Source organism: Numida meleagris, chromosome 9, assembly GCF_002078875.1.
Source record: "Numida meleagris isolate 19003 breed g44 Domestic line chromosome 9, NumMel1.0, whole genome shotgun sequence".
In the NCBI taxonomy this organism is placed as follows: domain Eukaryota; kingdom Metazoa; phylum Chordata; class Aves; order Galliformes; family Numididae; genus Numida; species Numida meleagris.
Genome location: NC_034417.1, coordinates 6,482,409 through 6,504,756, shown reverse-complemented (window position 1 = coordinate 6,504,756; position 22,348 = coordinate 6,482,409). Strand labels below are relative to the sequence as shown.

Below are 22,348 nucleotides of genomic sequence, written 5' to 3'. Positions count from 1 at the left end.
TTAAATTGAATGGAAAAAATATGGAAACAAAGCATCAGAACTCATACAGGAAATACCTTTTAAATCCTCTTTTCTTTCCACACCAGGTTGTTGCAGATTTTTTGCTAAGTCCTCTGCACATTTCTCGTCCTTTCAGCACAGAAATCTAAACTTCTCATTACTGTGAACTAGAGAGGCACTGGGATCCAAATTTTACTACTCTGTATAGTGGGATAAAGCCAAATACCAGCTTTAATACACCGCAAGCCACAGGGATGTTGTGGCCTCTCTTTTCATTATTAGAAGGAACCTGCACGTATTTATTCAATATTCTTTTCTTTTCATTGGCCAGGTGATGTCAACAGCTGTTCTTCTTCTGGTTATATTTGCTATTTTTGACAGCAGAAATAACGGAGTACCAAAGGGCCTGGAGCCAGTTGTAGTAGGACTTCTTATAATCGTTCTTACTTGCTCCTTGGGAATGAACAGTGGCTGTGCCATGAATCCAGCCAGGGACCTCGGTCCCAGGCTCTTCACAGCCATTGCAGGATGGGGAATGGAAGTATTCACGTAAGTAAGCTTTGATATGAAGTGAAATGCTTTTGGCTAAAATTGCTTCTTAGAAAACAAAGATCCTGATCCAACATGGTACCAAGTCATACTTTATATACATATAGGTAATTCTTCGCATACCAGAAGCTACTCATGCACTTTGTCAGACATGCTCTAGGTACCGGGCTTTAAAAAGTATTTCCTGCTCCTAGGGCAAATCAAACACACATTATCTCTAATATCAATCATTGTTCCAAGCAGGCCCTTCCCAAAATACTGGAGATTCCTAGAGGTCACTGAAAATATAAAATAAATGTTTTACTTCTGCTGGGCTGCAGCTTTCAGGGAAAATGGGAAATCATGAGAGATTTAGGTGGGAATATATATTGGGTGTTGTAAAAAACAGACGTATCAGATTGAATTAGTCTGTTATTACAGACAGTGAGTTATTGCAGAAATATACAACAATCTAAAAGCCCGACTTCCTGCCTGGGAGTGAAGGAGTGAATGCAAGAAAGCTCCCTTCATTTTCCCACATTTCAGAGCACACTCTCAAATCCCTGTGCATGTGTGTGTGCATGCACGCGCTCTTGGCTGGCCAAGTGCACAGCTAATTAGTTGCACATCAAATCCACAGTTTACACATATGCAGTGTAAAAGCCACTCTGGGATATCTAAGTGAAAGTGCTCTGTCATCAGGATTTGGATCTTCTGGTTTATTTTTGTATGGTTCTTTCCCCAGTTATTTACAACGATGAATCCTCTGAAGTACTACAGAGGAGTAGTTCTGCTACAGAACTGCAGTGAACAGGTTTCATTTTAGCTACTTCAGAAAGTACACGTAATCTGCGTTATTAGTACAACTTCAGTCTACACAGATCACACGCCTTGGTAGAGGAGAACAGTAACAAAGGAATCTCCTCCTTAATGCCTCCAATAGTTGCTTACTATAACGTTAATTATAGTGTTGTGCGTCAGAACCTGTAATATATTAATGAAGTTTGCTATTACGTTGCTGAAAAACTTTGGAAGCCTGATGGTAGTGTGATCTGGGCACAGAAAACCTGTGAACTCTCCTCCTATCCGAAAATAACATCACACAACTGAACAGTTAATAGCATTTTAAAAATTACATGAAAATTCTATATCTGTACCAACATGAGAAAATGCATCCCCACTGTAAAGACCATACTAGAAAATTTAAAAGTGGGAGGATAAAAAGATACGAGATCACAGGTCACTGCCAGAATAAACAGCAGTCTCTGGGGAGTTGAAATTGAAGTCTTCCTCCCTAACTTCACTTCTGATGCTTCTGCTATAACCAAGTTCGTGGGGTGATGCAACAGGAACACGACATCAGTTTACAGTGTGAATGCAGGTAGGGCTGAGGAAAAATCGGGCTTTGTGAGGTACCTGGCAGCATCTCATGGGGTGACGGAGTCCCTGCCCAGGCCAGGACACCGAAGCTGGGGGCTGCACCACAGCGCGGCAGGTGCCCGGCCCCGCAGCAGCACGCGCGGGAACGCTGACACCTCGCGGCCGCCGCAGCCGCTGCTCCCGCCCGGCAACGCAGGCCCTGCGTGCCAGAGCCCCGGCACCGCAGGCAGGGCCGTAGGGCCGGGGTACCCGCGGCGTGGCAGGGCTCAGTGCACGGCGCGCACCCCTTGGCCCTGCTCCGCTGGCAGGGCACCGCCAGCAGACTCGAGGGCCTCAGTGGCAGCACCAGTGAAGAACACCTGGCGACAAAGCCGGGGCTGGATGTGCTCCTGCTGATTCGGCAGTCAGGCTGTACGCTGGGTTACAATGAAACTCAGTTTACTGCTGTAAAGCTGTCTGCTTGTCACAAAGAGGGTCACGGAAACTCGTAACTCTGCCGTGCTCTGATCGCGTTTCAGCTTTGGCATGACCCTGCAAAGGCTTTGCACCCACCCTGAGCAGAGGGCCACAAAGCAGCTAGCAGCTGCTGCGGTGCAGGCCAGCTGCGGGTCAGGCAGAAGCCATCCCACACCTCAGGCCTTGGACATGCCCAGAGAGAAACCTGCCAGGAAACACCTTCCCGACGTGCCCACATGCACGCACATGGGTGCATGCACAGGAATGCACGCAGGTACCTGATGTCGGCTAATTCAGTGAGACCTTAGTCCAAGCTTGTTCCAGAAATTCAGGGACTCGACAAACATTCATGACTGAACACCAATCCCCATCTGTAAACTCAGCAGAACAATCACTAGTCACTATATATCTTCAGGGCAAAATTTAAGTAATTCGAAAGGCAAACATGCACATACATGGCATTTTTGAGCAAGGAATAATAGTGTCATCAGTAGGGCATTGTGAGATTAGGACCATTCTGTTCTTTTGACTTGAACACAAGTTCACTTCTGCATAAGTCCGTACAGCTGGGTGCTGAATAATTATCTGTACAGCTTAAAGATGCCCCTGGCAGCCTCCTACAGAGTTCCTCTCACAGATGAACTTGTTCCTTTGTTTTTCTTGGAGGGAAAAAAGAAGTTACTTCTCCGTTTTCAATATGCATGGAATTGAGAGGACTGGGTTTTCACTGAAGGTTCATATATTGAAATAATACAACATGTCATTGAATCAAAACACCCTCGCATACCAGTACAGTTCAGAAAGTCTGCACCCCAAAACCAGTACTCAGCGAGTTGCTGTCTGAATGTGAACCTCCAGGAAAGGGAGAGTAGTAGGAAACTTGGGATAGAAGAGAGAGGTTGTTATTTATTGGGTTTGTTACGTTAATGGAATTCTTCCTTAAAAAGCGCTCCTAAATCTACACATTTAAAATTAAATCTTAGTATTTGTGCAAAGTGAATGTAAGCATTTAATTGAAGCCACTGGTATTCTGCAGGACTTTTAACTGAACACAGCAATTTTAAGGAAGATCAGTTTTTAGGTATTTCAAACTTGTGAATGCTTGTTTACCTCTCAAAAGACCCCACATTTTAAACACAGTAAAAAGACAATACATCATGAAATTTAAATCTTGACCATTCTAGTCAAGTATAATCCACTTTATAGTCTATGTATTTTATCACATTCCTCAAGGCAAATACATTCAAGGATGATCTATTATGCTTGTCAAGAACACCATATATACTGTTGCAGACCTGAGCTTGCAGGTCTCCATGCAGATGAGATTACCAATTTCTGCAATATACATTTGCATTAATCCCTCCTGAAAAACCATTCATGAGCATCTGGCAACAGCATCATTCAAGATCACTGTGATATAAGTAAGTCCCAGTTCATTTTACTGCAAGTCAACGAAGCCCATTTTCCACCAGCAAGAAATTATCTCCTGCCCACCAAACAGATATGCAGTAAAGAGGCCTTATTTTCTAGGGTGCAAATGCAGTACTTAGACCAGTGTGCCTGGTGGATATTACTTAGTATTTCAACCACAGTATGAGCAGGACAAACAGGGGTGTCATCCATTTAAAGCCGCATGAGATCAAATATAAATGTCTACAGCATAGTCAGTGCCATACCGCTGTTTTTCTTCACTACCAAATAAAAGGTAGGGCATCAACTAGGGTAACAAATAACAATAACTCTTGTTTATTTCTTACAGGGCTGGAAATAATTGGTGGTGGGTCCCTATAGTTGCACCTATGCTGGGAGGAGTACTTGGAGCTCTTACCTATATAATTTTTATTGAAATCCATCACTCAGATACTCAGCAAGGAGAAGAAAATGATGTATATGATAAATATGAACTGACAAACATGTAGTAAGAAATTAAGAGTTTTCTCTCTTGTTTTGCTGTATAGTTTTTAATGCAAATGATTCTTTGGACCATTTTGTAAAACCCGTCTCAATTAGAAATCCACACTTCAAAGCAGAAAAATCTACATAGAAAACAAGTTCAAAACCAACCTCTATCCTTGAAACATAAGGCTGACCACATTCAAATTTGGGAATGAAATTACTGGAGCAAGGCATAAACTGTCATTCTTTTCATACAGTTTTCAGAGCAAGTTATCTCCTACATGGAATTGTAGAGAGATGATGCACTGCCCTGTTAATTCAACACAGATGATCTTAATCATGCTGCCTAATTAACTGAAAACAGATGAGATTGTTATGAAACTGCTTGCAAAAGTAGTTAATTGGTTCAGTGCTAAATTAATATCTAAGAGCACATCTCACTTCGTATAGCCATTATTTAAGAATGGTTTTCTGAAAAGGTAGGAGCAAGATCTGGATTGCCTAAATGTCAAGTGAAGTAGTTTTAAATAACTTACTAAATTTTTACGCAGCCACTGGTTGAACAGTAAAGAATCAGCTCATCAGTGAAGAGGCCTAGTAATTCAGAACATGAACACAAAATCTGAAAAACTGTTACAGGATCAACACCAAGTAGACAAAGCTGTACTTCTGCACAGGTTCTTCATAGCAATAACATCCAGTTATTTTTAACTATTTACTTGACCTTTATGTTACTTAATATTGAAAACTTAACCTAGAATATTAATCTGAACCTCTCCTGCTGTGTTTCCTGGATAAATTTCATTCTTGGGGAGATGGGCCAGCAACAGAGGCTTATACTACACAGAGGTTAGCACAAGGCCTATGTCTGCCTATGCTTTAAAGAGGTCTTCCGCTGCTGATCTACATGGGGGGATTTAATTTGCTTAGTGGGAGTGATTTTTATTTTGGTAGCAGTAATGAAAATTAGCAACTGGTCTCAGACCTACTCCTATATCTGAATTCCCCATAGAAGGTCATCTCCACATCAGAATTCTGAAGCACAGGTTCTGTCTTGCTAAACAGAAGTGTCTGGACAGACACTTAACACTTCCTAAATATTTCGCTGATTCTATGTCAGGATTATGGTCAAGTTTGAACTTTGAAAAATGAAATTATTTCTGCTTAATCATTGTGAATTTAATGTATCCAGTACATTCAGACTTCCTTTCTAACATACACACATACATATATATGCATACATGGTTGGTGGTGGTCATGAATAGATAGACATCCAATTCCATAATGCTCCTGAACTATTTTCAAGGCAAAACTCCAGGTTACCTGTTCAATGCATTCACTTTGGGCCCTATTCCCTTTGGATTTCTACAGGTCTGCTCCCTAGAATTCCACACTCTTTTCTCATTTCATTCCTGAAGGAAGGAACCTTTCATATTGTCAGTAACAACATGTGCACTTCAGTTATGGATCCACAGAAGTGATTTGGAAAAACACTGTGGTCAGAATCAGCATCAGCATTTGGGCAGGTCAAGCCTGTGTCACTGTATGTCTTTATGCTCTCTGATATGCCACACCAAATTAATGGCAGCAGAGGTATAGAATTAGCAGGTCAAGCAAAGCTTTGCTTACCACAACTCTTCAGTCAGATGACGCTGTATACTTGAGGGAGTATAATTCCAAATTTAATTATGTTTGTGGAAGAAAACATGCAGAACTGTAATCAACTCGGGTTCATCTGTCCTGTATGAACTGCACTACATAGAGCCAGATGGTGTGTAGAAGCAATTCAGATCTGCTCCAATGCAAACAGAACCACCTTTACCTCCTCCTTGCAGTGGGCACTCTCTTGCTTCTTGGTGGTGTCTGACAGCAGCAATCTAGGTGGCTGCTGGCCATCTGTTTCTGAGCAGTGTGTGCAAAGGTAGGAACAGCCTGAGGGCTGCCCTCAGATCTGAAAGACACTTGCTCTTCCACTAATGCCAACACCTTACATTAAGTAGCTGTGCAGGAAAAAAAATAGACAAATGGATAATTACCCAGAATAAACTGCCTACACTGTTCTTTATCCAAGATGGTAATTGGGTTTTATCATGTACTCTTCTAGAATTTTGCATAGTCAGTAGGCTTTCTATGCCTTACAATATTGCTTCCTTTAATATAGCGTGAAAAACACAGGGAAAAAAGAAGAATACAGGTGAGAAATAAGTAAGGGACATTTTGTTTATACAACGTACTGAGTGACCAGCCCACACTTGCTGCATGTCTGTTGATCAAGGTATATGACATTCTCATAATTTTCTCAAAATCCTTCTGATCAGAAGAGGTTCTGCCTGTAAATCAGCACGAAATCTTGTTTATCCTACTTACACCATTCCCATGCTATGAATTGCTATATAAATTACATCTACTTTTCTAAAATTATCAATATGCAAGTTGTAAGTGGCGACACACTGGTATGACAGCACAGCATATCTAACATAGGCTCCCAACTAGATGTTGTCAATTGTTTGCTTAAGAAAATCAATGATAAATCTAAAAATGAGTAAGTTCAAAAATTCTCTTGGTACCAGTACTGCAATACATGCTGTTATCACAAAAGTTAGAATTTTATTCAGGAAGAAGGTACCATCTACCATATCAGACCTACCTCAGATGTGACAGTTTTCATTTTTAACAGCACAAATCCCTGCTTCAGGGACAAAACTCAGCTGAGTCTCAACTACAGAGCTGTGATCTGAGTATCTTCATAACAAAATGGGAACAAGAATTATCATCTCATACTCTAAGCTTCCACAGTTTATCAAGAGTTTTGCGCAAAACAAAAAATAGTAACTTGCATAAACTATGCAATTTTCTAATATCAACTGATATTCAGTGGTCACAGTCATACTGAATTAATATAATAGAGTTGGCAACAAGAAACAGAATTTCCAGCTGTAATATATCCTGGTTAATGAATTAATAGTCATCAGGCTTGAACATATTAATGTTGGAAAAAAAATTTTTAGAGCACTGCTCAATTTTCCGTTTTTGTTTGTTCTTTTTGGGGCAATATGTTTGTTCTCTAGAGCTAAACTTAGTACTGAAGTAATGTGGAGAGCAGTCTTGCAAATAGTACTGGGCTAAAGGTTGGCTAATGCATGCTTTTTCTTAGAAGCTAGTGGAATTATTTGCAGTGGGAGGCAATATAGGTGTTTGGAGAATCAAGCTCGGAGTACTGCGGAAACTGTATTCTCTTGTAGTTTTGACTGTGGATTTGGATGAATGTGTTGTTTAAAATAAATACAGTCAATCCCTAATAAGTGCATTTCAGTACTATTTTTATTAAAACAAAACAAAGTAAAACAGCCCTCCCCTCTAGCACCTAAGGATATATTAAGAAAGAAATAGCTGCCTGTTACGACCTACAATGTTTTACAGTCCTGTGCTGCAAGAACCCATTGACTAACAAGCTGCATTCCCAGAACGCAGATCCCCCGTGGCAGATTTTGCGGGTGAGAAGCAGTGCCAACAGAAATGCTCACAAATGAGTAATGGCCACTTCGGGGCCAGAAGTTACCCGTGCAACGATGAGAGGGCCAGGCCCCTTGCCTCTGGACCTTCTCCCGTTCCTGCCTGCAGCCTGCCTGCCGATGCCTTCTGCCACAGCTTTCCCACCAGTCTAACAGCAGCCAGAGCCAAGGTGTGGCAGTTTACTTCTGTCCCACTTAAGAGGCTGCTTTTACGGCATGCATAAATCACCTCAAAATTTCTTCTGCACAGCTTACAAAATGCCCAGAGCTAATCTATTTTTCTACTGTTAACATTAACAGATTTCTAACAGGGACATGCTTTGCTCCTTCCAATTAAAAAATACAAATAAATATAAACTTGTTCTGTGGGGGGTGGGAGGAGAGAGAATGATTAAGCAGCTTCAAATTTACTCAGGAAGCCGCAAAAGACACAAAAGAATTTGAAACGGCAGCAGGCATTTTATCCTCCACCCATCCTGATGGCCTTACCTTCCCAGCAGTCTCATTTCCTATGTTTTCTGTTTTTCCAGCCAGTAGTGTGTGCTATGCTCTCTCTCTATACAGTAGATCTCCAGAGATTTAAATACAGCGTGCTTTTTTCAGTTACTTATGAATCTTAGAACATTCTCATGAGAGCATATTCGAGTTTCACCTCACACGCTTGCATTTTGGCAGTTGCTTGCATTTTTACCCCCCACTGTTCCCACCAAACAACTTTGTGCTGGAAAACACAATGAAGTGTAACTTCCAGTAACAGCTGCTCTTTTTCTGTTTAGTACAAGTGTTATTGCACAACAGATCTCTCGTATCAACGCACAACTTTTTAAAGCCTTCCTTTTTTGAAACTTCTATTAAAAATAGAGCGAGGTTACCCAGGAAGTAAATCAGTATATGTCTGTTACGAGTTTGGACTTTTTTTTTTCCCACCTTCTAATTTGCACTTGCAACTTGTTATACTTTTAGCCATTGATGTTTCTTTATATGGTATGAAGCTAAACATTGAACTCTAAGGTCATTTTTACCTCTTTCCTGATCTCAGCTTCCTCCTAAAGATATTACTCAGAGGAGGAACAAGAATATTACAGCACCTTCAGTCATGTTGACCAGGCTTTCCGGCCAGATAACCCAGCTAGCTCCTTGCCATGACACGGAAGGCCAGATCAGCACTACCCCTCTGTGACCTGCCTAGGGGCTGAGCACTCTGCTTTACGTTATTAGAAATCAAGCTTTCTTTCACATTCCAAGCAGTGCTCAAACCATCCAGAAATCAAGAGTGAGAATTCAATTTGACAATACACCCACAAATAAAGGAATAATAAAGGAGAAAGAAAACTCCAAAAGCTGGTAAAACAAAGCAAATCCTTTTGGGCTAAGGGCAGCCAAAAGGCCCATAAATGCTTGGTTTTACTTCAGGGAATACTGTATGTATTACCGGAGAGCACTGAAGAGACAGCAGTATGAAGTGTTACCATCAGAAGATTGTCTTTTTGTTCACCTATCAGAAAACATGTCTGTCTTGAACGCAAGTTCAGACATTCTCAGTATGACCAAAAGGACCAGTTTGGATTCATTAATACTCATTTTTTCATTAATACTATTATTTTCTCAGCATTAGGAACATAATAGTCTAACAGGTGAAGAGTACTTTCCACACCCTCAGAAATAACAGTATTGGTTCACTACTCATCTCTTCTCATGAAACCTCATCTGTCTTCCAGTTATTAACAGAGTTGTGAAGGGAAAAGCAACAACGCAAAGAATCACAAAGTCACAGAACTGTAGGGGTTGGAAGGGACCTCTGGAGATCATCTAGTCCAGCCCGCAGCTAAAACAGGATTCCTACAGTATGTTACAAAAAAAAATATGTTAAGACTTGAGAAGTCAGCGTGGAAATAGAAGAAAAGGAACACTATCAACCAGAACTGAATAGATGCAACACTTTCCATGGCATGACCGAGGCATCAAATAACAAACAAAGCCAAAGATGAGCACGTGGTTGGCAGCAAACATCACTAAATTAAAGAGTTGGGTGTTTCATCAGTAACTTTAAAATGGACTTTAAAATATAATATATTTGAGAACAAGACTTAACTGTAATGATGTTGTTTTCCATAGTAAAATAACAAAAAGTATTTGGACATTTTCAGATTAACGAAAGATTAAAAAAGAAACACACAAAACAAACCACCCACAAATCTCAGTGGGAGAGAGGGCATAAGAGCAACTTCCTTGAATTAATTTGCAGCTCTATGAACTCTGCTCCAACCCTTCACAAGAGGCAGTAAGGATTTCTCTATTAGAACTGCACAGTACCGAACCCAAAATCGTTGTGTCTTCGTTTCCATAAGGCAGGTAACAGTGTTTTGGGTGCTGCTGTTTCAAATGTTCAAAATATTGGCAACTGATGTCTCTTACCTAAATTGCATTCATGTGTTTTTGTTATAAAAGACAGACCTTGAGAAACAAGGTAGCTACACTCTGCAGTCTCTGCCGCAGGATATCATGCGTAAATCAGTAAGCAACAGCTTGACTTCTGGTCTCAGGTAATTTCGTTGGAAAGTAGAAAGCCAGAAGCAAACATATATCCCTATCAAATATGAAGTACATTTTAAGCCACAACTAGCCTGAAAAAAAAATATATATATATATATATCTTCAGATGCAGAAACTTTACCCCTGAATAGGAAATGAGTACAGTTTGTAGAAGTGAATCTTGTAAGAGAATCCTATGATCTAAGCCTCTTTGATGGTGTTTTAACATTATGATGATGAAAAAAATCCACGCTTAAAAATATTTGATCTGTTTTGCTTTAAAAATGTAAATTTCCTGAATAGATTTGTAACATCTCAGCCTCTGTCTATAGACTTTTGCTGCTGTCATCATTTTCCCTGGTGCTCCTGAAGGTGTTTGGCTCTGTTCCAACTCTTTAAAAATAGAGCAAATACATTTTTATATATATATGTTGTTTGTAATAAATACAAATACAGTCCTTTCTTGTGTGCTCTTTTGGTCTGAAAATAGCACAGCCTCCTTCATGACCATCTGACTCTTCAGCTTTGGTATATACATGGAAGCTCCTGATTCCACGCATATGGTACCAAATTGCAGAAGAGCATCTCATTATGTACAGGGTTTCCAAAAAACTGCAACTTCTCAATCAGCGAAGACCCAGAGGGTGCCATCCCAAAGGTCTTCCCACTACGTCAGCAGTTTTGGGAAGATTTTTGCTTCTCTTTCTTCCCTAGGACAGTTTTGTCAGAAGCAAAGTCTATCATTTAGGCCACAGGAGTACCACAGCCCCCCTGTTAGAAAAGGAAGAGTATGGGCAGCTTACCTAGGAGGGAGGCAGTGCTGCCTGAGGGTGTCCAGTTGTTTGGCAGTAAGGGTCAGATAAAAGCTGATAAAAACAAAAATCTGTTTTAGTAAACACAGCACTGCTGATGACAGCTGTGATGCATAAAGAGGTACTTCAGGCACATGATTCCTCTGCCAAGCATCTTTGACCAAGCATATTATAAATGCACAGAGGCAGTGAAGCTGCTGCCATCGGCATTTACCTGGCAAAGAGCAGCTCCCGGCAGAAGGCAGCACTTGAAAGAAACCATTCCTTTTCAGAGTATCAGTGCTGCAGCAACACCTGGAATGCTTTCCATCAGTTTTTTTTTTATCAGAAGTTCCAGCACTTCTACATTTTAATAATCAGTCTCATACTCAGCAGTGAGTTTTTTTGTTTGCTTTTAAGCAAAGCTTGTTTTTTTAAAACAAATTTTATTTGTACAGAATACTTTCTGACCATTACTTACTAAATGTATATATATATATTTTTAACACTGGGACACAATGATTTAAGTGCTATGGAAATATATTATCTTGATGTAAAATAAACACCATCTGTGAGTATAGCAAAATCACAACTATTTTTAAAATACTTTATAGCTGCCCAAATCTTGAATTACCTGGACCATTATCTGGACTCTGCTAAGCTGTTTATTTTAATGTCTTAATTAGAATGTTTTTCAAAAGTGAACAGCCTGTTAAAAATTCATTTGTAAGAGCAATATCTATTGATCCCACTGTTTTTACAGAGGTGGTTTTTGTAGTCAGCAGCAGCGCAAGCGTGAAACAGAGTGAGCACGTGTGATCTAAACCTGACATCTCTTATCTGCCTCACTCACATCTTTGCCCAGATGGAGGACAATGATTAGACCTTAAGGTCTGAGCACAAACTTTGTTCCATGTTTATATGATGCCGAGCACAAGGACAAAGTCCCATTGTATTGGAGATGATGATACAACATGCAGCTTCTCCGTGCTGCCCAGCAACAGTCCTCAGCCCTGAACTCAGAGGCTGCTATTGTAGGGGAAGATACACTAGCACGCACCATTTCTGCGGTCCTTGACTTCTCTACTGAGACTGTTAATAATGCAGCTTGCAATGAATGCTAAGAATAGTGGCTGCTTTTTACAGCTAGATAAATTTCCAGTAAACTGAAGTCACTGTAGCCCTTGCACAGTGTTTCAAAAGCAGATTCTGGTTCTTTTTTGCACAGAGGAAAAACTTAGCACAAGTCTGCTAAAAGCAGAAAACAATTCTTAATATTTAACAATAAAAGCACAAATCTTATGTATAACCAGAGGGAGAAATTCCTTGAACTGATTGCACAAATAACTACAATATTTGACGACTGTAGTATATGTGAAAGGACAACTTGAACAGGACTACTATGTTCATATCCCATTACCAGGCTCCAAATGCCCTTAATTATATTGTCTGCATGAGACAGAATTACTTGATGTGCTTTCGGACAGTATGACCAGTATCTCCAGGGAGTATCACAGAAAGGTCATGTGTATCTCACAAGACTATCCAAAAGCCTGAGAGTTTTAATAAACACATTAATCCATCCTAAGTAGCTCACATTCCATCTACAGTTCTATTTTTAGGTTATTTATTGTACTTATGAAAAAGCAAAAGTGTCACCAGTTCCAGAGGATATTTTAAGATAGGAACTAACTGCTACCTTTGTATGCGAAAGGCCACAGGGGCAGCGGGGTGCTGCCAGCTACTGGATCTGCAGGGAAGCAGCCAGAATGTGGCCAGTGGTCCATGCAGTAACATCAGCTATGTGTTCCAGAGTGATCTGGAAAGCTGGTTGTTGAGCCAATTGGTTATTGTGGTCAAGTGGGAACCTTAATAAAATGTTTAAGGCATTCAGCATGTTTTGGCATCTTCTAGATGTACATTAAAACTGGGTCTTCACCCAAAATAATATTTTCTGATTTATTAGATAGTTCCAAAATGTGAACAAAATATCTTTCTGTTCAGTTTTCAGAAATAGTGTATTTTAAGCTTAACAACTAACTTCGACTTCTCTTTTCAGAACTTTGGAGGTGGGGAGATAACATAAAAGCACGGATTTTTGACCTTTTATTTTTTTCCCTTCACCATCTCCGTATCTTCTTAATATTGAAGGAATTTCAAACACTAGAGGAAGATGTGAGCACTACATCACTGAGGACAGGAAAATTAAAAGACGCAAAAATATCACTTTTTTTTTTAGTTTCTAGGTAGCTTATATGTAGGTATTTCAAAAAGTGAATTGATGAGACCAAGAATTGACTGCCTTGTTCAAACAAAAAAATAACTCGCAGACCAAATAAAAGAAAGAAATATGCAGACCTGGACCATACGAGAGATAACTTAGGCTGTATGTTCTCTACTCTGGTCATATTGGGAGCATTATGACTATGAACCCTTACCAAAAGAGCTGATTATACTACAAGCAGGGACAGGCTGACTGCATAAACTAATATTTAAAGCTATATAAAGCGTGTGATCTTAATACATTGCCTAGTGATGCTACAAAACAACATTTGATCTTGTGGGACTACATATCTTGTCATTGTAATTTCTTTCTTATCAACTAATGGTTTTTAACCAGAGCAATGTTTGCACAGTACCATTTACCAATATATACTTACATATGCATAAGCAATTACGAGAAACAGAATAGCAAGTTCATTGCTTAATTACTTAACAAAAAATTATGTTTAGACCAAAGATATAACAAGAAATTAATGAGTTCCCAAAAGAGCTGAAAATAATGTTAAAATACAATCAGCACATTTGTATTAAAGAGGTTATGGGTTTTTTTTGCATAATGTTTATAGAAAGATTTAAAACTCAGATCTGGTGTAATGTTCACAGAAATCCATCTCAGCTTTAATAACAACAATTAAAAGCAAATTGATTCATGGTTTGAAGTACACATAAAAGCATGAAAGCATACTCAAAAATTCTCTAAGTTCTGTAAATGTATAAAAATAAACTTAACATGGTTTGAAGTTCACACAAGAAAGTGAAAACATGCTTCAAAATTCTCTAAATCTTGAGTCACACTGAATGGACTGAGCATGTCTCCAAATCCAAAGCACACACTGGAACTTTTAGTTCCTGAAAAATCTCTCCAGCAGTGTGGAACCTGTCAGGTGGTTGCAGTTTTGAACTGCATTCATAGTTAATTGACCAGGTCTGTATGTGCTGCAGGAGGTAAAGCAGTGCATTAATATAGGCCTCGATTCCCACTGAAGGCAACTCTCAGTGGGTTTTGAAGCAGGTCACATATCCTGATGAGTACTGAGATGGTGAAAGGAGAAAAACACATTTTCTGAGCGATTTACATGTTTCTTGTATGAGTAACCATTCATTTCATACTAGACTGTTCTGATTTGGCCATACAAGATGTATCTGCATACTTTAGTAACTTGCCTGTTACAATCAACAACTAAGCAACTAAGATTACAAAGTCTATTAACCTGTTTTATTTCACTGTAATAGCCAATAACATTAGCAGTAAACAGTCCATTAGAATAACATACATCAGTCAGATTACTTGGAATTGTCCATTATTTAAAGGATGTGCCTGCACTTCCGTTAATAACCCAGATTTAGAAAATCATAAACAGAGAGAATCATTTTTTATCAGATAACGTCCAGCAGATAGCGCTCTCTCTGAAAGTAATTTTTACTTTATTATCAACATTAATCCATAAAGATCCAATGACACGGTGTATTTATTCTCAGTGAAACATGTTGCAAAAAATCTTGACATGGTTTTTGTATTCCCTCACATCTATGTAAACCATACTCGATCTCCTTCACGACACTTTAAAATACCACATTCATCTTCCCCCATCTGGAAAAATACTCAATGCTCTCAAGATTATAATTATGATGTTCAGGTTCTTATGAGCACAAAAGCAAAAGATGCACATATATTATAAAACCTAGGAAATTCAGTTTTGTGGTAAGTGATAGAAATTCCTACTTACTTTCACAGTTTGAATTAGATTTCTATAAAATTACCTGTAGTCTACTCTCAAATTCCTCTGAAATCTAGGCCAACAACAACAAAAAAAAAACTACTGACTGTGAAATGAAAAATTCATCAAAGGCCAGGATTAAATCTTTAAATAACAATGAAGTAGTCCAGGTGCAGATTATTTTTAAGAAGGCATACCTTTCATCTGAGAGCACCTTTGAGAAGAAAACATAGATGTGCCTCATCAGTGTCGGGGCTGCCCATACTGTGGCAGGCAAGTCACAAAAAGGACTGAAGTGCCTCGTAAAGTGAAAGTCTTCCAGAGCAGTGGAGAAAGAAGGTTATCCCTAAATTATGATTACTTACAACGAAATAAAGCTCAAAAGCTGTTAAATATTTTGGAAAAGCTCAGCATACAAACCCAGGGAAACAAAACATTGTGGAAGCCCTCATCAGATTTGGCAATCATTATATGAATGCAAGAGGCATCCCTCTTTGTTCTTTTAGAACTGACCAGCTGTGCTTACAAAAAGGCAAGGGATACAAGATGTAGCAAGAGCTACTGACCAAAAGGAAAGGAGACAATTATGTGATTTGAAGCAAAACACATCTAAAAGTAGAACTGCTAGAGTAGTTGGTCAGGAGTTGTCATAATAGGAAGCTGCAGTTCCCCAAAGACCATGCTTTTTGCATGTCTGGTAGAAGAAAATAGTGTGGGTCCCAGAAGGCATACAGACATGTTAATGAGACTTCAGCAGGGGCTAACTAGCCTCACTTGATCCTGAAGTTAATTGGCCAAGGTAAAACATACAGTTGAGGTAACCTTTTTAAACTAGTGTTTATGAAGTAAAATCTTGCTACTACACATTGCTAGTATTTCCAATTCTTAATTAAGCAACTGAAGGCTAAACCCTAATTACCTTACTCTAGCACTTAGCACCTCTCAGCCCCACACCTGTTTCACATTCAGCATCACAGAGCAAAAGCCCCCTCTCTGCAAGCACAGTTCACTTCCTGAACACTTTCTTCCCTGAAAGCCAATATCTGCTAACTGCCATGGCCATGTCTTCAATCAAAGATCAAACCTCCTTTTTTGCCGTTTGTCCTGGTTTCAGCTGGTACAGAGTCTTTTTTATTTTTTATTTTTTCCCTTTGTAGTAGATCGTATGATGCTGTTTTGGGTTTGGGAGAAAAACAGTAGTAATAACAACACTGCAGTTTCTAGTTGTTGCTGAGCAATGGCTTGCACAGGGCCAAGGACATTTCAACTTCTTGTGCCCCCTCCACACTAGCAGAACAGTACAAGGAGCTGGGAGGACATAGAACCAGGACAGATGACCTGCACTGGCCAAAGGGATATTCCAAAATATACAACATCATGCAGAAAAGCCTTTAAAGACTGTGAGGAGCTGGCCAGGAAGGCAGCCACTGCTTGGAGACTGGCTGGGCACTGGTCAGTGGGCAGTGAGCCATTGCATTGTGCATCACTTGTTTTGAAAATATATATTACTGTCATTAATATTATGTTCCTTTTTTTTGTCTTAGTAAATAGTTTTTAATCTCAACCCACAAGTTCTACTTTGTGGTTTTGGGTTTTTTTTTTTTTTTGTTCTACCCACCATGGGAGGGAGGGGGGAAGTGACTGAACAAATATATGGTGCTGAGCTGCTGCTGGGTCAAACCTTAAGAGTGTTACCACACGGCCTATTTAAGAGAAATCTTATGATACAAACACTATCTTTGAACCTCAGTTTCATTTGTCTCAGAGAATGCCAGCTGAATGGCACATTACACAAGGGCGTCTCAGTCTTAAGAATCCATTTGATTTCACTTGACCAGAGCAAATCATGATGCTGCCTACCAATCTCAGCACACAGGGAGGTGGTTAACTTTTTGGTTCAAGTGCCCATTAGAGCTTTTGCTGGCCTGACAAACTGTGTGAACTGTTGAACTTCAAATAAATATAACTAGGTTGGCAAAAGTGTTTTGACATAAAATAAACTACTTCACCCAAATAGATTGATCATAGGTGGAGGAAACACAACCAAGTGATGGTTCCTAAATTCTCTGTATCCCTAGCCACGGTTACTATCCCTGACCTTTGTGCTGTTTTCTGGGCTGCATTGTGCTGAAAGTATTTCAGCCAAACAGAGGAATGATTTCTCATACCTATGCAGATCTACAGTGGGGAAAACCACGCCACACAAAAAAGACCTGTCCTATTACAAAACCTGGGAGCAGTCTACAAGGCTTCATGCCAGTATAAAACATCACTGAAACATTTCAGAGAGGCAGCAGGTCTGCATGGTGGATTGACATTCCTTCAGAGAACCATGTTTCTCAGGCCAGAAACGAGTAAGTCAGCATAGTATCTCCAGCATCAGATGCGGATTCTGGCCTTACAGTCTACTCAGATCTGGTAAAAGCTGGCCGAAGCACCAAGTCAACAAGGTATAAATTTAACTTTACATCAGGCTAACTTAAAAAGTTTACTTAAAGTGATTTGCTGAATAGGAACTGCCCTCAGAAAAATGGTTCCACATAGAAGATTGTGCCCTTACGTACCATCTGAAGATTCTGCAGGCTGAAAGTCTGGAGAATGTCTTAAAAGAATAATAATGATTAACAGTTCAGAATCAGGTTTGAAATATCTCGACCTCAGATACAGAGAAACGGGCATGAACAGTCTCAGTAGAGTTTTCTATGTTTCTAATTAACTTATTTTTGAGCAATGGATGCTGTACGTAAATAGTAAATACAGTGAAAAGTACAGATTTCCTAGGGTGTTTTAATTTAACGTTAACCAGATGCATTTGCAATAAAGGCTGAATTAAAAGTCTGTTGCCTAAAAGCAGGGAAACTATTTACAATAAGGAACTTCCTATCTAAAAGGAATAAGCCCCAAGAGAGTCATCTGTTGGCTAGTAACTATTCAGCACAGCCAATATTTTAAATGCCCTTAGCCAGGTCAAGCCCTGGGGTACCTTCATCAGTCATTGGCATGAAAATCTGGTTATTAGGTTCTCTAAGGAATATGTATATATTAAATGTCCACAATAGCATATCCTGCAGGGCCTGCTCAGGCACAGACTATAGATGTGAACAGAATTCTTCCTGAATAAGATATCTTATTAGGTAGCCATCCAGTATTCACTGAGTGCTTTTCATTCACAAATCTCACAGTGCTCCATAGTGCTTGGCGAGCCCTAATTCAATTGGAAAGCAGCCACAGAAATAAACTGAGTTGGTAAAGTTTATACTTGGAGGAGCACAAGCAAGAGCAGGGCCTGGCAGGGATGCTGTTGCAGCCCCAAGCAGCAGGGTCACACTGCCACGTGGGAACACAGGGAAGTGCATCTCAGCCAACACTACTCTGGAGGGCAGAGCAGGTGCTGAAGTTCCATACCAATAGGTACAACTAAGCAGGTCCAGGCAGACACTGCCTTGAAGATTCATCTTTCCTTTCATGCCTCTATTTCTGCTTACCATTTTGGCACCTCTTAAATCCAGATCTATTTACCATTTAAATCCTTCAAACCAGACTAGGCATGTATTTTGCACAGAATATCAGGATGTACCAGGATACACTGAAAAAGGGACTGTACATTTTTAATAAGTTCCTGTTACTCATTAAGAATTAGTCACTTCTCATGCAGTCTGAGTCTGTTGACAGTCTGTATCTTTTCTCCTGCTTCCCTGTTCTTTATTTATTAAGAACATAGGCATGACAGCATTTTTTTTTCCCCTTGAGGTTCAGGAGTTCCGAATTCTCCTCCTCCTTCTGAAATCGCAAGCTGCTGATTATCTGTCATTACATTATCATTATCTGTTGCAATACAACAGATAAAGGAAGAGATTGGCCAGAATGAAGCCATTTTCAAGCAAAGTAAAATACTGTGCTTAAAGGTATGTAATATTTTCTGGAGATGCATAAAAACAACTGGATCTTTAACAAGCGCAGGTATTTTCTGACACTTCCAAGGACTTTTTCTGCAGCTTACTGGGAAATCCTTACTCTGGAAATTTTCAGAATCTCACTTAGATTTCTCCTGATGCTTCCTAGGAAATCCACTGCTGTGTTTTTGCAATATCCCTGTCCCTTTCAAGGAATTCACCCGCTACATTCTAGCAATTTGCTCACGACTTTCTGGGAAATCACATCCTATTCTCTAGAAATTTTACCAATGCTTTCTAGAAAAGCTTCCCAGGAATACACAATTGATTTCTAGGAAGTTTTTCTACTGCTTTCAAGAAATATTCCCATTACTTCTAAGACATTTTCTTTTGCTTTCAATGAATATGTTCCACACTTTCCACAAATTTTCCCAGTGCTTTTTAGGAATTCATCATCTGCTTTCTAGCAACTCACTCACCAATGTCTAGGATTTCCCTGCTGTTTTCCATGGATTTTCCCATCTATCATCTAGAAGTGTTTCTGATACTTTCTAGTAATATCCTACACTTTTCTGAAGCTCTCACAGGGCGTTTCACAGCAGCTTTCTAGTACTTCTCCCCTAACTTCCCAGGATAATAAATCCCTTTGTTACACAGTGCACTCAGGACTGTGATGCACAGCACCTGGCTGGGGCAAGCAGAATGCGGCTGGGACTGCGGCTGGCTCCATCAGCACACCAGCAGTCACCAGACAGCTGCAAGGTGGCAAGTAATGACCAAAGTCAGTGCAGAAAATTCAAGTAAGAATTCAGGAACAGCAGGGAACACAGTTTGAAACCAGCACATCTACCTGGTGTAGTTTGGTCAGGCCCATTTCTAGGGTTAGGAAGGACTCTCACTGAATAATGTCTGCATTCAGTGTTTTGCAAAAACAGACAAAATAAAAAGAACAAACCAAGACAATCAGAAAATCTGTGTACCTAAACAAATGGTGTACTCTTATAGGTTTGCAACAATGCATTTTGAAATGTTTATTTCACAATTTTCTGTTTATAATCCTTTAAAGGATTTATTTAATGATGTATTTCGGGAAACAATTTCTTCTCCCCTCTGGAAATATTCAAGAGGTTATTCCCAAACATAAAGATTTCATCACAAATGAAATTTAAAGGCATGGTTTCTCTGACATTACTTTTTGTGCCCCCTCTTTACTCCATTAACTACGTGTCTTACTGGTCCTAAAACACTAAAACCATGCACCACAACTTATTCTCATCATTCCTGTTTAGTCCATGTGGTAGAAAAGAACTTCCACCTACAGGATTCTTATATTTGCTGAGGGTTACAGTTCACCTGTACAATATTTGATAAGATTTTTGTTACTGCTGATGCATTATTCAGTCCCTTTGCTAATTATTGACAACTGGCCAGCCAACATTTTTCAAAGTATGCTTAGTGATCGGTTTCTATGAATGCACTTGGATTCATACAAAGGTGGGAATGAAGATTAAATTTAAAAGTCCTGTCTCAGTATTTTAGGTGTATCCTCACTGCATAATCAAATATGAGACACATATTACGTAAAAGCACATTATTCCTAACAAATTCTACTATTTTAACTTTCTTGAGTATTTCATATTTAAAAGGTGGGCACCAGTAAATATTTAGCACGTACACAGACAAGAGAACAAGCCTGCCTACACCTCATTCGCCAGCTGCTACACAAGCTGTTAAAATACTCACACAGATCATTTTCATTGCTATGTGCCAGATACTAAAGGTTGAACATTCCTCACTAAAAAATCACTACAAAAATAAGGTAGAGACAGAATTCTAATACAGAGAACAATTATTCACTGCCCCCTCAGAATGAAGTGTACTGCAATCATTCTTGCAACTCAAATGGTGAAGCAGAAACGTGGACTCCATGAACTTACTGCTCCCCTCAGCCAGGCTTGTTGAGATACATTATGCACTAAATCCATCTTAAAATGACACTTTTCAGCTTGTTTAGAGCTCAGATTCTATGAACAACCTGAAGTACATCTGAGCTCCCCCAAACAATGTTAAGATGTGAAATCATAGACATTCTAATGAAGGATCTTTCTCTGAAGTTTTGCACTGATTCTGAATAAGTTTTTTCTTTCAACCTCCAATTTAATATGAATGTGGAGATTCTCTTCAGGGTATGTTATACATATAAAAACATAAAAAAGTAAATGTAATAGCAATAAAGTATACTGATATTTTTAAAATACCAGTTCTGATAATTTTAATGCTATATTCTTGAAGCCAGTAGTTCACAAAGGGAAAAATGAGAAGGTGTTTAACACTGTTCATGCGAATATGGCTCATGAGCCATTCATACTAGCTTTTTCTTCAGGTGCTCTAACAGATAAAAATCTGAGGGACAAAATGCTGCCTTCCATGCAGCATGTATGTACAACCACCTAGCAAAATACAGCATGGCAAACTTTTACTATCACCAGGCTCTTGCTGTACTTGCAAAGGCAATTAAGAACATTACCTTTCATAAAAGCAATTACAAATTTAAATTAAAACCTTATTTCCAGATCTTTATTAGCAGATTTCCAGATCATTTTTATTAGCAGATTGAAACCCAAGTATACTGAAATTAGCCAGGGAGCCAAATAAGTTATGAACAATGTCTTCATGAGGTTGAAATGTCTTTGTTAGTGATCATTTATTGTTATTCTGAGATTATGGCTTTCCAGCTAAATCGTGGACCTAAGAAAAATCAGTGAAAGTCTGCAAAAAAAAACCACAGACCTGATTCTCTTCTCATTTGCAATACAGTAAAATCAGTAATAAACTCAATGATGGTTTTAAGGTTCCACTGATGTAAAACTTGTATAAGTGAATGGAATACCAAGGCAAACTGGGTACTTTCCCAAATTCTCTACTAAGAAAGTTTAAAGCATGTGACAAGTATTCGTGATACGTTAAGTTTTTAACCCTCTGATTTCATCTCCACATGACCAATCTACATTCTTATAACAGAATAAATTCCACAGACAAACATGGAATCATAGAATTTCTCAGGTTGGAAAAGACCTTCAAGATAATCAAGTCCAACTGCAACCTAACCATACTACCCTAACTCTAACAACCCACCGCTAAATGACGTCCCCGAGCACCTTCTGATGTTTACATGGGTTGATAGTGCTAGAACAAGGGGGAATGGTTTTAAACCAAGACAGAGGAGGTTTAGGTTAGATATTAGAAGGAAATTTTTCACTCAGAGTGGTGACGCGCTGGAACAGGCTGCCCAGAGAGGCTGTGGATGCCCCATCCCTGGAGGCATTCAAGGCTGGGCTGGACGTGGCTCTGGGCAGCCT

At 39.4% G+C, this 22,348-nt stretch overlaps 1 protein-coding gene and 1 long non-coding RNA gene across 4 annotated transcripts in view; one reads left to right on the top strand and one right to left on the bottom strand.

The window, feature by feature from the left end:
- Nucleotides 1–8,028, top strand: part of AQP9 (aquaporin 9) — a 38,161-nt gene extending 30,133 nt beyond the window's left edge. For both annotated transcript variants that reach the window (XM_021407088.1, XM_021407089.1), the window contains 2 exons: nucleotides 332–549; nucleotides 4,124–8,028. In XM_021407088.1, coding sequence (XP_021262763.1) covers nucleotides 332–549; nucleotides 4,124–4,283 — 378 coding nt within the window. In that variant the 3' untranslated portion in view covers nucleotides 4,284–8,028. The remainder of the gene's footprint in view (nucleotides 1–331; nucleotides 550–4,123) is intronic.
- Nucleotides 1–22,348, bottom strand: part of LOC110403629 — a 59,251-nt gene that overhangs the window by 16,971 nt on the left and 19,932 nt on the right. Inside the window, exons 2-3 of one of the 2 annotated variants that reach the window (XR_002441762.1) lie at nucleotides 11,108–11,170; nucleotides 10,383–11,014 (exon numbers count right to left, since the gene is read on the bottom strand). This is a non-coding gene — a long non-coding RNA (uncharacterized LOC110403629). Of the gene's footprint in view, nucleotides 1–10,382; nucleotides 11,015–11,107; nucleotides 11,171–22,348 lie in introns of those variants that run through there. The other variant, XR_002441763.1, reaches the window with a different exon arrangement.